This window comes from Empidonax traillii, unplaced genomic scaffold (genome assembly GCF_003031625.1).
Source record: "Empidonax traillii isolate 1590-97213 ecotype Southwest subspecies unplaced genomic scaffold, ASM303162v1 scaffold856:size409766, whole genome shotgun sequence".
NCBI classification, from domain to species: domain Eukaryota; kingdom Metazoa; phylum Chordata; class Aves; order Passeriformes; family Tyrannidae; genus Empidonax; species Empidonax traillii.
Window position 1 is genome coordinate 269,454 of NW_020956049.1, and position 14,933 is coordinate 284,386.

At 46.1% G+C, this 14,933-nt stretch overlaps 2 protein-coding genes across 4 annotated transcripts in view; both read right to left on the reverse strand.

Annotated features, from left to right (window-relative positions):
• The window catches only part of CDC5L (cell division cycle 5 like), a 34,001-nt gene extending 31,959 nt beyond the window's left edge, over nucleotides 1-2,042 (reverse strand). For all 3 annotated transcript variants that reach the window (XM_027902248.1, XM_027902249.1, XM_027902247.1), the window contains exon 1: nucleotides 1,710-2,042. In XM_027902248.1, the coding sequence (XP_027758049.1) occupies nucleotides 1,710-1,754 (45 nt within the window). In that variant the 5' untranslated portion in view covers nucleotides 1,755-2,042. The remainder of the gene's footprint in view (nucleotides 1-1,709) is intronic.
• A 2,761-nt stretch (nucleotides 2,043-4,803) lies between these two features.
• Nucleotides 4,804-10,404, reverse strand: LOC114067062 (zinc finger protein 629-like). The gene is made up of 3 exons (XM_027902243.1): nucleotides 10,296-10,404; nucleotides 9,507-10,085; nucleotides 4,804-8,852 (listed from the first exon to the last, which is right to left on the reverse strand). The coding sequence occupies exons 1-3, from the start codon at nucleotides 10,327-10,329 to the stop codon at nucleotides 6,217-6,219; spliced, it is 3,249 nt and encodes a 1,082-aa protein (XP_027758044.1). The 5' UTR covers nucleotides 10,330-10,404; the 3' UTR covers nucleotides 4,804-6,216.
• Nucleotides 10,405-14,933: the final 4,529 nt, after the last annotated feature.

Below are 14,933 nucleotides of genomic sequence, written 5' to 3' on the forward strand. Positions count from 1 at the left end.
TTTGGGTCCTTTTCGACTCAGGACATTCTATGATTCTGTTTAATGCACAGTCACCAAAATTAATGAGCTATGGAAGGTCACAGGAATGGGGTGAACACAACCTGGGTTTTCCTGTCCTCTGCTGACCCCCAGGTCAGGTGTCTCCTGGCACATCACCGACATGTCACAAGGGCTTAAAAAGCACCCACAGCACATTTTATCTCCTGTTACTTTCTCTTCACTGCTTTCTGGAACTGTGCACATGCCTGGTGTTCACAGCACACAGTGACAGAGTTCTGGGTTTTACAGTGCTGGTACATCCTTTTGCTTTTAACCGTGTCTCTAAAAAAACTCACATCCTTGATTTCTCCTGTAATGATTTTCCTTTTCATGACCACTTGTAGTTCTGAAAGTGACAGCAAAAATGGGGGGGGGGGTGGAAGGAGGGGGTTTGCTCTTTTTTGGAACAACACACAGATTACTGTGTACAGAACACTTGGGGCTGCAGAGGAAGAACCCATACCCATCGACAGGACAAGAGGAAATGGCCTGAAGTTGAACCAGTGGAGGTCTAGATTATTTATTAACACAATTCTTTTCATGCAAAGGGTTGTAAAGCATTGAAACAGGCGGCCCAGGGCAGTGGTGGAGTTACCATTCCTGAACTGTTAACAAAACAGGTGGATGTGGCACTTGAGGACACAGTTTAACAGTGACCGTGGTGGTGGTGCTGGGTTAATGGTTGGACTGGGTGATCTTAAAGGTCTTTTCTAACCCTAAAAATTCTATGACTCTGCCATTTTCACTTTTGGAAAGCTCTCCAAGTGGAAGAGATTCCTGCTGCCTCATCCCCCTAGAGCACAAAGAACCTGACTATGCAGTACAAGCCTGCGAGAGGGACATCTTGGAGCACAGCAGGGCTCACCCTTTCCCTCCAGGGCTGTGGGGATGGTTTCCCTGGAGGAAAGGACACAACACACACATGGCTGAGCTCTCAGGAGAAACACCACCAATATGACCTTTGCCCACTGAGGCAGCAGGTGAGGAGGGAGGCACAGGCTGCTGGGGAATGCAGTCCAGCACAGGATCATAGGATCAGTTAGGCTGGAAAAGCTTCTGAGATCATGGAGTCTAATTTATGGTTGGACACCACCTTGGAAACTAGACCAGGCACTAAGAGCCACATGCAATCTTTCCTTGAAGACCTCCAGGGATGGTGACTCCACCACTGTCCTGGGCAGCCCCTTCCAACGTCTAATCATGTTTTCTGTAAAGAAATTCTGTAAAGAATTCCCCCCAATGCCCAAACTAAACCTTCTCTGGTGCAGCTTAAGGCTATGTGCTCTGGTCCTACCGCTGGTTGCCTGGGAGCAGAGCGCAACTCCTACGTGGCTACAGCCTCCTTTCAGGGAGTTGTAGAGAGCAATAAGATCCCCCCTGAGCCTCCTTTTCTCCAGGCCAAGCCCCCCCGTAGCTCCTTATTGCATGTGTACTCCAGACCCTGGACTTGCTCCTGCAGCCCCCAACCCCTCCGCACGCCCGGACCCAGCGGGACTCAGCAGACCCCAAATCCCGAAGAACACCCTAAAACCTGAGCCCCCCGCGCAGGCGCAACACGACCCCACTCCCTCCTTCCCCCCCTCCTCCCCCCGCGCTTGCGCACCAGGGAGGGCTCCCTCCGGGCCCTGAAGGGGAAACGAGGCATTTAAACAACCCCCGCCGAGCCCTACCTCGGTGTTCCGCCACACGCCGCCTTTAATCATAATCCGCGGCATCCTGGCGGCGACGGGAGGGGGGGACGAGCCCCTGGAGCGAGAGAGAGCGGAGAGAGGACGGGAGCGCCGCTCGCCTCAGCGAGGCCGGCCCGGACCGTGCGCAGGCGCCCTCAGCGCCGGGGGAGGGGGGGGGGGGGTGCCGAGGGCGAGGAAAGCGGGGTCGGCTGCTCTGCCGGGAAAGCGGGGAGCGGGGTCGGCGGCTTTTCCAGGGAAGCAGAACCGACGGCTTTTCCAAGGAAGCGGGGCCGCTGCTCTTCCAGGGATGCGGGTCCGGCGGGTCCGCGCATGCGCGACGCCCTCGCGCGCCCTGCGGAGCTCTCCGCGCTGGCGCCCCCTACCGGCTGGAGGAGCGCCCGGCAGAGGGGCCCGGAGGAACAAACGAGGTTTGCTTTAGATTCCATCGCAGTTCCCCACGGGACGCAAATAAGGAAGGGAAGGGACGACGGGAAGGAAATCGGGTTTCCGCGATGTCGAGATTATAATGTGTTTTCTTAATTTGAGGAAAAAACCCGCGCGTTTATGCACTGGAGGAGTTCGTCCCTGTGAGGGTGGTGAGGCCCTGGCACAGGTTGCCCAGAGAAGCTGCGGTTGCTTCATCCCTGGAGATGTTTTAAGGACTGGTTGGAGGAGGCTTTGAGCAACCTGGGATAGTGGAAAGTGTCCCTGCTATGGGGGTTGGAACGAGATGGTCTTAAAGGTCCCTTCCAACCCAAACCACTCCATGTAGCCCAAATGGACACTGAGGCAGCAGCACATTATAATGTTCAATAAAGTAAACCCCAAATTGTCTAATTTCCTTCTGTTGCAGGTAAATCTGGCTAGTGGCTAACCATATGTCTTTTTATTGCAGTCTTTCTCAGACTTTACACCCAGCTGCTTTTAAATGTTCCTCCACACCCTTTCGATCCTGCCAGTTACCCTGAGCCCATTTGTCTGAGGGCTGAGGACTTGGACTTACTCCATGCTTTTTTAAGTAGTCAGCGATATCATTTGCCATCCTGCAAACCACACCAATTTGTCACAAATGAGTCTTTTAGGTCACTCAGATAATCACTGGCAAAGGCATCAGCAATAGCAGGTTTAACACAAAGGTAAAAGCTGGCAGTGTTCACACTACTACTTACTCTGTGGTTAAAGCACAGAGAAAAATCTGAATAATATCTAAAATCAGTCGATCGATATGAAACTAAATCAACCAAAAATCATGGATGGGGATGGTGAGGATAAAAAAGGGTAAGAGTGGGAAAGGGTAACGATAAAAAGGAGTAAAAGAGACCTTTCTGTTGAGTCACAACGTTGTTGCCAAACTTAACCCTAGGCTTGACCAGTGGTTTAGGCCTGAAGGTTTAACAGCACTTAAAAACCTAACGACACTTAATAACTTAATTTGAACAATTTAATTAAAGATGCATGTAGAATTTACTATAGGCACAACAGTAACTCATAGGACTATCTTATTTACAAGTCTAAAGTACTAAATCTAGGAGAGCAACATTCATAGCACATTTGCTGTGGCATTTTCACACACACACACAAACCTAAAGGAGTGTGTAAAAGGTATACCTGTGAAAATTTCCCCTCTAGATCAGGGACATACATCAGATGCCTCTGCACCTTCTCAGTGGGCGAAGGGTTGAGCCTTGAGGAGGGGGGGTATCAGCCCAGGGTCTGCTGTCATTGTTTGGCAGTGATCCAGCAAACCCTGAGAGTTCACTGGCTCTGAGAGGTACCCGCTCGGAGGGGGGTGCTGTGAGCCAGGAGAGCTCCAAGGGTCTCCCTTAGGAGAACTGCTTGTAGAGTCACCGGAGAGCTGGTTTTGGTCACGTGAGTTTTCTGGCCAGGCCACAATTTGGGTCAGATAACTTTGAAAGTTTAGTAACAAAAATGTACTTCCACTTGGGTTGTTATTCAAGCATGAAAAGTAAAGTTTTCAAGGCTGTTAAAAACCAGGAGCTCATTAGACAGCACCAGTCCCCAGGAGCAGACATTGTTTCTGATAAGCTAAGGAGCTGAGCCAGGTGCTGTTCAAGGCTAAGGCTTAAGGAGCATTTCTGGGATCACAGTGTGGCCTGAGAGGGAGGATGCACCACCACACCATAGAGGTCTGACCTATATTCACTGACTTCACCCCCTCTTTTATTCACTTATTTAGCAGGTGCACAGCACCTAAAATGACACCCTTCTGCTCAAGTTGTCTCTATTCAAGATACATTCAAAGACAAAATAAAACAAAGGTTTTTTTGTTGAAATAGGAAATTTCATCATATGATTAAAGAAAGGTTTTTGTTTGAAGTATAGAGGAATAAAAAGTATTACACTTTTAGCTACCAAAAAAATTACCATGAACAGCCCCTGTCTTATCTGAAAGTGAGTAGGCAGGCCTCTACCTTTAAATTTCACTGATTTGGCAGACTGAGAATACCTTTGAATCCCCAAAATGCAGTGCACTGTATAAAGAACAAAGAAATGTCAAGAGTCATAAAACTGTTTATTAAAAGCAACAACCTGGAATACTTTTACAAAATTGTCAAGTTCCATTTGAAAATATCTTGTTGTTCTTAGATCTTGAAGAAACTGATGTTTACAAACTCCTGTAAAAATTTACTGAAATTATTGTATCCCTATGAACCGGGCTCCCTTCTTCATCACTGTACACCACACTTTTAAACTCTACCAGATTTAGCTTTCCTAGTTTCATCCGATATAAAGGTTTACAATTTCTTCATTGTTTTTATTTCCTCTTTGTACCTGTTTTTTGCAATTTGTTCTTCAAATAAACCATCAGAATTGTACAGTAATTCAGGTAAAAACTCCTCCAAATTTGTGTAACTGTTAATATTTCCCAGAAGTGCTTTTCCTTCTTCATACAAGAAAACATTCTTCTCACAGCTGTATCAGGTGGTTGCCTCGATCATTCCAAGATCTGAATGATTCATTCCCAAATGGTGACTTCCCAGCTCGTACTACAAACATCTGTAAACACCACGGTTCAGGCAGTTGTCTGACTTTACCTCAACTGCAAAGAACTAGAACACTTGAGTACCTTTGCTGATCAGTCCACTCTCGAAAAATCATATTCCAAATCACAGAATGGCTGCAGGAATTCTGGAGGACATCTGTTCCAAGCCCTCGCTCAGGCAGGGCCACCCAGAGCTGGTTGCCCAGGATCATATAATGGTGGCTTTTGAATATCCAACCTCCCTCCTACTTTACCAGAAACCCTCTCAAAGACATTACCTGTATTTCTAAAGAAAAGCAGTAGAAAAGCAGCGTGAGTTCCATGTTTACATTCTCTAAATTAAGCTCCAGGTTTATTCTGCTTCTCCATGGACTGATCTGTAACATCAGGGGACGGTTCACACCAGCCCTTTGTTGTTGTCTTTCCTTGCACAAGAGGGCAAAACGCTGATATCAAAACCACTTATCACAGTCAGTGATGTCCACTCAAAAGTTTCTAGCACTCTATAACTGTAAAACAATCAAAGATTTGTCTAGATATGAACAGAAACTGGGAGCAGCACCCACCTGCCTTCACCATACGCTGAACCAACTGGTGCACGTGGCTCTTACACATCTTTAGATGAACAGTAAAGTTCTTAAAATAAATGTAAGCAGTTCAAGACATTGCTAAAGTTTTCAATGTAACTAAACAGCATTCACAATTATCAGCAGGTGCTCAAAATAACAGAAGTTATTTGAAAATTACATCATTTGTTGTAACAACACACTAACTACCAGCCTGAGAAAAAGTATTTTGTACCACAGTTATTAATATTAGACATTAACATAAAATCGAAGATTTAAGGATTCTCAGAATCATAAAATAAATGATTGAGAACATTACCCTTTCTGTCAGACTGCTCAAAAAATTATCAAAACTACAAACAAGGTAACTGCCTAATTAATCCCTTATATATATATACAGGAAACATCTTCGTATCATGGTTATGCAGTGATGACACGAATATTTTGTTTCCATAGTTTTGTGAGATACTTTTTTTTTCTCTTACAAGTATTGCAAAAGAACCTGGGAGGCAACTTTGAGCAGATGGGAGGTAGCATTAAGCCTCCAGATGCACTGATAATTTTTATATAATACATACTTCTTTCCCTCCCTTTAAGCATTATTTCAGTTAGAAGAGAGGTTTTTATTCATTTTTTACAAGAAAATAAGTGGCACAGAGTGGCTGTTTAAAGGGATGAATACTGGCCCCATCCTAACTGGCCTCGTGGTATTAAGCAGTTACTCAGGCATGAAGAAGTGTCTCCAAGATCTTTAGCACAGCCTGTGCTACAACTGAAACTCTCTGAAAAACCTGGAGCAAACCAGTCCTACAAGTTTCACTCTCTGGACCAAAATGCTGGATGCATCCCTTACCAGCCCTTGCTCTAGAATGTAAAGCCACAAATTCAGAACAGACAAACCACTCTAGAACCAAGCGCCAACTGGCAACTCCCAACCTCACATCCCAGCCTCGTGCTGCCGCTTGTGCTTTTCCAGCAGTTTTCGGGTAGGCAGCGCCACATTACACTTCCCGCAGGCGTGCTTCTTCCTGTGTGTCTTCACGTGCTTTTGGAAAGCCCGTTTATCCAGCGTGGAGTATTTGCACCTCCTGCAGCGCAGCCTCAGGTGGGTCAGCAGGTGGCGCTTGAGGTGGCTGGAGGTGCGGAAGGCCAGGCCGCACTGCCTGCACTTGAACGGCCTCTCCCCGCTGTGGATCCGCAGGTGCAGCTTCAGGTTCCCGTTGTGGGCCGTGCAATAGCCACACTCCTCACACCGGTACGTTTTCACAGGGAGCTCCTCGTGATTGCAGAGGCACCCCGGAGATGAGCTTCCCTCCCCGGAGTGCGAAGCCAGGTGACGTTTCAGGGCCGGCCACTGGTGTGTGGAGTAGTCGCAGTCCTTGCACTTGAAATGCTCCCTGTTAAGATGGGTCACTCTGTGTCTCCTCAGGTGGCTGGAAGTCCGAAACTTCATCTGGCAAACAGTGCAGCTGTAAGGTTTCTCACCCGTGTGAGTTCTTATGTGGAGTTCAAGGTTGCTTAAACTGTAAGTAGTGTACTTGCACTCTGCACACTGGTAGAATGGTGGCTGACTTTGTGCTAGCAAATAGTTTTTGCTGCCCCTCTGAACATATGGCTGTACTCCAAAGACTTTTGAACAAAGCAAGGAGCTGTTTGAACCTTCTGAGGAACCAAAATCCCTTTCTGGACATGTGCCCCCATGCATTTCACGATGCAAGTGAAGATTTTCTAAACACTTCTCTACGTAGAGGCAACTGCCCAACTCCTGTTCATTCTTTACATGAAAGAGGCTGTGTTTCTCCAAACGGTTTGATGTTTTAAATGTCTTATTGCAATCTTTACAGACAAATGGTCTTTCATCTGTATGTATCTTTAGGTGCAGCCGGAAGTTGTTCTGAACATCAGTAGCGTAACTGCAGTGCTGGCACATGTATGTTCTGAAGGTATTTAAAGTAGAAGAACATGAATCCTTGGGGTTTTCCACAAAGTTATGGAATGCATCATCATCTTGCACTTGCAAATGAGAGGCCTCTGACTTGAAGAGAGGTTCCTCTTCATAAAGGACAGTGTCCATTTGATGTGAAGTCTGAGTAACTTCTGATCTATTCCCAGTACTAGCCAGGCTGTTGCTTCCAAGACTGTTTTCAGGGAATTTCTTTCTAGGGCACTTTTTTTTATTGCCCTGCACATCACCTGCTCGCTTACAGTCTACTTCTGAAACCAGCATTGCACCACTGAGACCATAATTTTCTCTACCAAAAAGAGAAACATGGCCCTGAGAATCATCCTCAGCTTTGCATATTTTGTAGTATTTATTGCTCTGATCTGTATAACCATTAGCCTCCAATGGTTCATGAAATTTCTTGTGCAAGCTGAGATCTCCTTTAGTGTAAAACACCAGGTTACATTCATCACATGAATAATTCTTTAAAGATCTTCGAGTTCTCTTTCTTCCACTTACACAGTCAAGTTCCTGCCCTTGGCATGTTTCTGTCCCCGCATGGAGCCTCCCGTGCCTCTGTAACTCCAAGCTGCTGCTGAAAGCTGACTGGCAGAACTCCCAGGAATATGGTTTAGCCTCTGTGTGGGTGGAGCTGTGCCTCACCATGCTTGCAAAATATAATGAAAAGAAGCTGCAGAACCTGCACTGGTACAGCTTATACCCGGCATGCCAGTACATGTGAGTTAACAGGCAGGAAAAGGTACTGCAGGAGTACTCACACTGAGGGCACTGGTATGGTGGTCTCTCTTTATGGCCCTTCATGTGATGAATAAAACTCCTTGGATTTGATGAAGCAAAGAAACACGTTCTGCAGGAAAAACTAACTGGCACACCCAGAGGTGTAAGGTCCCTTTCAATTTTAATGAAAAATTTATCATATTTATGTTCTCTCTTCTTGGTCTCAGATTTTCCTTCTTCAGATCCTCTCTGCCTCCCTTTTCTTGCATTTATTCTGTTTTTTCTTGCCTTTTGCAACTTGGTAATTTTCTTATGCAATTTAAGGTGATTCTTAAGGTTGAAGGAGAAGAAAAAGGTTCTTTTACAAAAGCAGCATTTATGTATTTTCTCACCTTTGTGAGCTGAATAAATATGTTTCTTTAGATGTGCACTGCATTTATACACAGAGCTGCAAAACCTGCACTTGAAATCCAATCTTTCACGTTTATTTGTAGAATAAGATGTTTTAGAAAGGGGTGAGAGGGTCAAAGTATTACTCAGTGACACTAAACCTTGTTGCTGGCTTTGGAATTCTTTTTGGTTTGCATGAGAAGAAACAACTTTTTGTTGCTGGTATCTTTTCCTAGGAAATGGTGTTAATGTCTTATAAATATGCTCTCCAGTAGTATTTGATTCAGCAGAAGTGGAAACATTCACCTCAGGTTTCCCTACATCTTTTGGAAGTTCTTCAGAAACAGGAGAAAATCCATTAAGAAATGGATCAGAACAATTATAGATAAATTTCTGTTTTTCCTCTACGCCATGTTCCAGAAGAGAAATCAAAGTTTCATCTTCAAATTTGCTTATTTTTCTGTTAGCAGCTTCAGTATCTCCATTCTTTGAAGAATCAGGACCTACAGGGAGATATAAAAATTCTCACGTCTGACATTTCATACAATCACAAATGTTCATTATTAATTTGTAGTAATAATCTCAAATTGCCTAATGACTTGCTTGTCACTTTTCTGCTTCCTTAATATTTCCCTATATCCACATCTTTTACTAATGCCTCTCTTCATGTTTCCCTTTGCCCCCAACATTTAAATGTTGCCCCCAGTTAAAATCTTCCTTTTTTCCACTCTCTCTTTTCACTCAAAGCTCTGAATTTTGCAGGACAGTGCTGCATTCCCTACAGTTTTTTAACAAAACAGCTTTATGCCAGGATTCCTATCAAAATACTATCATCAACTTTTCTAGGGCTCCATTCTCACAAATATCATCCTCCTTCTGCTTTTTTATTTTCTGAACCTTTTCCCTGATGAAAGGCCACCCCTTTGCTCACTGCAGTAGAGTGAGACAGTACTAACTTCTTGTACTTTCACTACTTTTCACAAGTGTGTGAAAGAACTAAGCCTATTCCAGCCAATATTCTCTTTCTGCTGCACATGATATTAACCTAATTTTAAACGCTTACTCTAAAATAAATGGGTTTGATATTGTTTTGTTTCAAAAACTTGAGATTTACCAGATTTCTTAAACTCTTGCACTAATCTTAATTAACAAGTTACCTTCCATTTCAGCAACTGCCTCCATCTCTCTGTGGATTTCTGGTTGTTCCTCTGGACCACCATCACAAAGAACACCTGCAACACTGACAGGTTCTTCTTCTTTTTGGGGTACCACTGGCAACATCAATGGTCTCGTATTATCTCTGACCTCACTGCCAGCAGAGGAGAGGAGAGGAGGAATCTTCTGAAAGCCACCATCACATTCTTTTCCACCACTGGTTTTGCAAGGCGATGTAGGTAACGTGCAATTTTGGCCACATTTCTGCGGGCCTGCATCACACCCATCACTTAAAGCTGATTTTGATGTGTTGCACAAATCCTCAGCAAGCCACTTCTCTTCCGAGTATTTCATACAATTATCTTCATTTGAAATAATCTTGTTTTCATCCCAGCTGCCTACACTGCTACAGTCGTTTGAAGGTGCCACAACATCTTTTAGGCAAACGCTGTTGTTTAAGTCAAAATCCTGCTCCACCTTGAGAACGGACACGTCCTGCTCCTCAGCATCACCCTGGAGAAAATCCTCATCGCTCAGCACCAAGATAGTGACTGGCAGCACGATCTGAAACACGTCCGGCTCTGCGGGCAGAAAGACACAATCGACGCAATTTCAAAAAAAAAAAAACCCCAAGCCGCCCCCCCGCCTTCCGCGCCCAGTGCGCATGCGCACGCACCATCGGGCCCCGCGCATTTTCACTCCCCCAACCTTCCCCGCTCTCCCCGGTCACTCGGGCACCTCAACTCCCGCGGGAGCCACGCCGGGTCCCCGGCGGGGCATCGGCCACCTACCGCTGTCCCCCTCCGGCTCCGGAATTCCCGGCATCTCCCGGCCCGTCTGGATCCACCCCGCAATCCGACCTACACCCCCGCGCGCGTGCGCGGCGCGGGCTGGGCGCGGGGGCGCGCGGCCGCCGCCTCCTGATTGGACGAGGGGGGAGGCGTGGCCTGAGGGGGGCTCCGCCCACTCCGTCTAAGGGGAGTTGCTGTCCCCGCGGTGTGGTTTTTGATTGTGGCTCAAAGGTCAGTTTTAAACGTGCTTTTGTCGGTCTGAAACTGAATTTAGCTTGCCCCTTACGTTCGCCCTGGGTTGGGGGGTTTCGAAAGCTCTGCGGAACCTATTCCCATTTTAGGCAATTTTAATTGTTAGTTCTCCCGCAAAAGCAGATCTCAGCTAATAAACATTAAGAGTCTTAAGATCGGGATTGTGCTCACAATAAGGCCCTCTCCCGCTGGGGACTGACAGAATCAGAGAATAGTCGTGGGCAGAAGTCAAAAAGTTCATGGAAACACAAACAGCACCATAGACTTAGAATCACAGAATCATAGAATTAACTGGGTTGGAAGGGACCTCCAAGATCATCAAGTCCAGCCCTTGATCCAACCCCACTGTGATTACCAGATCATGGCACTCGGTGCCACATCCAGCTTCATCTTAAAAACCTCCAGGAATGGTGATCCACTGGGATCCACTCTGGGCAGGCCATTCCAATGCCTGATTACTCTCTCTGTAAAGAACTTCTTTCTAATATTCAACCTAAACCTCCCCTGGCAGAGCTTAAGCCCGTGCCCTCTTGTCCTATTGCTGATTGCCTGGGAGAAGAGACCAACCCCCCACCTGGCTACAACCTCCTTTCAGGGAGTTGGAGAGAGTGATGAGGTCACCCCTGAGCCTCCTCTTCTCCAGACTAAACAACCCCAGCTCCCTCAGCCTCTCCTCATAGGACTTGTGCTCCAGTCCCTTCACCAGCCTCGTTGCTCTTCTCTGGACCTGCTCCAGCACCTCAATATCCTTCCTGAACTGAGGGGCCCAGAACTGGACACAGCACTCAAGGTGTGGCCTCACCAGCGCTGAGTACAGGAGAAGGATCACTTCCCTGCTCCTGCTGGCCACACTGTTCTTGATGCAGGCCAGGATGCCATTGGCCTTCTTGGCCACCTGGGCACACTGCTGGCTCATGTTCAGCCTCCTGTCAATCCAAACCCCCAGATCCCTTTCCACCTGGTTGCTCTCCAGCCACTCTGTGCCCAGCCTGTAGCGCTGCAGGGAGTTGTTGTGGCCAAAGTGCAGGACCCGGCACTTGGCCTTGTTGAACTTCATCCCGTGGGGATTGGTCCATCCAGGTGCCTCTGCAGAGCCCTCCTGCCTTCCAGCAGGTCGACACTCCCTCCCAACTTGGTGTCATCTGCAAATTTGCTGATGATGGACTCAATCCCTTCATCTAAATCATCGATAAAGATGTTAAACAGGACTGGTCCCAGCACTGATCCCTGGGGAACACCACTGGTGACCGGCCACCAGCTGGATGCAGCCCCGTTCACCAGCACTCTCTGGGCCCGGCCCTCCAGCCAGTTCCTGACCCAGCACAGAGTGCCCCTGTCCAAGCCATGGGCTGCCAGCTTTTCCAGGAGTATATTATGGGAGACAGTGTCAAAGGCTTTGCTGAAGTCCAGATAGACACATCCACAGCCTTTCCCTCATCCACCAGGTGGGTCACCTGATCATAAAAGGAGATCAGGTTGGTCAGACAGGACCTGCCCCTCCTAAACTCATGCTGGCTGGGTCTGATCCCTTGTCCATCCTGTAGGTACCACGTGATTGCACTTCATATTGTTCCCCCGCTTGGCCAATCAGGCTGTAAGGGTGAGAGTGGAAAATATATAAATCTGCAGACACACACATTTACATGTGCAGATATGTAGGTATTTATATGCATATATAAATTTTATATACATGTATAGTGTCACTGCCCATGGCAGGGTGGTTGGAATGAGGTGATTTTTAAGGTTCTTTCCAACACGAACCATTCTGTGATTCTCTGATTCTCTGATTCTCTGATTCTGTGAGTTGTGGTTGGAAGGGAGCTCTGGAGATCATCCTGTCCAATCCCCTGCCAGGGCAGAGTCACCTGGAGCAGGTGACATGGAAATGCATCCAGGTGGGTTTGGAATATCTCCAGAGAGGGAAAATACACAAAATCTCTGGGCGGCCTGTGCCAGTGCTCTGTCACCCTCAAGTAAAGAAAATCTTCCTCTTGTTGAGATGGGACTTCTTGTATTTTATTTTATGGCCATTGCTCCTTGTCCTGTTGCTGAAGGGAGTCTGAAGAGAGTTTGGCATCATCCTTCTGGCATCTGTCTTGGAGATATTTTACATATAAGTGATGAGATTCCCTCTCAGTCTTCTCCAGAGTAACCAGGCCCAGCTCCTGCAGTTTTTTCTCATAGGAGAGGTGCTCCAGACCCCTCATCATTTTCGTGGTCTCCACTGGACCCTCTGCACTAGCTCCTTGTCTTCCTTCAACTGTGGAGACCAAAACTGAACACAACAGATGACAGACCCTGCCTGGCAAGGTCCTTGTCCTGTCAGCCTGGGGACCCCCTGCTCCCAGCAGCCTGGTCCTGACAGTATTTTATAACCTCCCTCAGTTGTGATCCCACATCCTGAACTGCTATAGGATTCCCAGCTCTCATTTTCCAGACTCTGTACCTGGCAGTGGTACCTCCAGAAGGGATGGTATGTTTAACCATTCCAATGAGAGGAATTTTCGCTATTCCTGTCTTCTTCCCCCAACAAAAATCTTGTAAGGAACTAATTACATGCCTTAATTTCAGACATACCTGGAGCTGAACCCATTTGTAGGCACATTTGTTCAGTGTGCGAAATTCAGATGGCATCCTTATATTTTCAAATAGAAGTGGCAAAACCTTGAGACAGAAGAATTGTCAAAACCCTCCAAGCTGAGAGTATTAAATTAGGAAATGATGAGAGAAATATTTGCTTCTGTATTTAAGCTCTTGGGGAATTTGGGAATCTCTACAGAGTTAGAAGACTTGTTGATACTCCAGGGTGGGTGAAGCAGATGCTGGGTGGGCAGGATATCTTGCCTTGACTTCTTCCTGCCAGATCAAATTGTAGCATACAAAAAAGAAATAAAAGTGTTAAAAAAGTCTCCTCCACAAGATGGCTCTGCAGCCACGGGCTCTGCAGTGGAAGAACCTGAAAATACTGGACGGATCTCAGTAATCCTGCCCCTGTTTAGACTGTTCAAGAGAATCTGCTGTGGGAAGGGAAAGTAGAGAAGATCTGAGTTTCAAGTAGAAAGAGGAGAGAAAGGATATAACCTCAGCTGTGATTATCAAAGTTAATGGGAAGATCATATTCCACACATTTGTTGTTCTCATTCCATAGGTGACTTTCAAAATGAAAAAAACCCCAAACACAACAGCTGTTGTAAAGAGACTGAATTGCAAGAAACCCATTGTGAATCTTAAAATCACAAAATCATTCAGGTTGGAAAAGACCTCTAAGGTCCCTGAGTCCAGACATTAACCTAATACTGTCAGGTCCACCACTAAACCATGTTTCTGAGCACCACATCTACATGTTTTTCAATCACTCAGGAATGGTGACTCCACCTCCTGAGCCCCCTCCAGTATAAACACCCACAGCTCATTTTAGTTGTTCAGATATTCTCACTGAAAGGAGACTAATATCTGCTTCCATTCTTTCTTTTCTTTTAAAGCATTAACTTTAAAACAGTCTTCTTTGAAAAATAGCTCCTTCACTAGAAAACCTGCAAAAGTCTGCACAGTCTTTGCAAAGTTGTAACTGCCAATTCTTTTCCCTTGGAAGTGAGTATTTTCACTCTTTTGCATAAAGGAACAAACTGTAACTCTCACCTTAGTTCTTCAAGATGCCATCATCCAGTGAATAAAGTGATCATACAAGGGCTCAGGGCTAAATGTGACCTATGAAAGGTGGGTGTGGGGAAGGTTGCAGCTGCCTTTACAAGCCCATTACACAAAACTACCTTCTGCAAATTCAACTTGCATTGGAGTGAGAAGAGTCTGTCAGCAACAGTGCTTATGCCCACATTCCAGCATGAAACAAGAGTTGTGGAAAGATTCTTGTAAGGAATAGGACAAGAGGGAATGGCTTTAAGCTGAAAGAGGGTAGATTTAGATTGGGTATTAGGAAGAAATTCTCCACTGTGAGGGTGATGAGGCCCTGGCACAGGTTGCCCAGAGAAGCTGTGGCTGCCCCATCCCTGGAAGTGTTCAAGGTCAGGTTGGACAGGGCTTGGAGCAACCTGGGATAGTGGAAGGTGTCCCTTCCTCTAGAGGGTTGGAATGAGATGGTCTTTAAGGTCCTTTCCAACCCAAACCATTCTGTGATTCTGTGAAATATTGGACCTTATGAGAAATTGAAGCAACCTTGATAAAATGTAATTATTTGAAGCGTGGATTTTGGACATCTTTGTGGCCAGAATGGCAGCACAGATTTACTTCAACTAAAATGTGTAATTTGAGAGTGCAGTCACCTTAGGCTGCTGCTAAAGCAGTGGTTTTTATCCTCATGCATCTAATGCTGTAGGTTGGAAGGGCCTGGGACAGTAATTTCATAAGATCTTGTATCAATATCCTTCA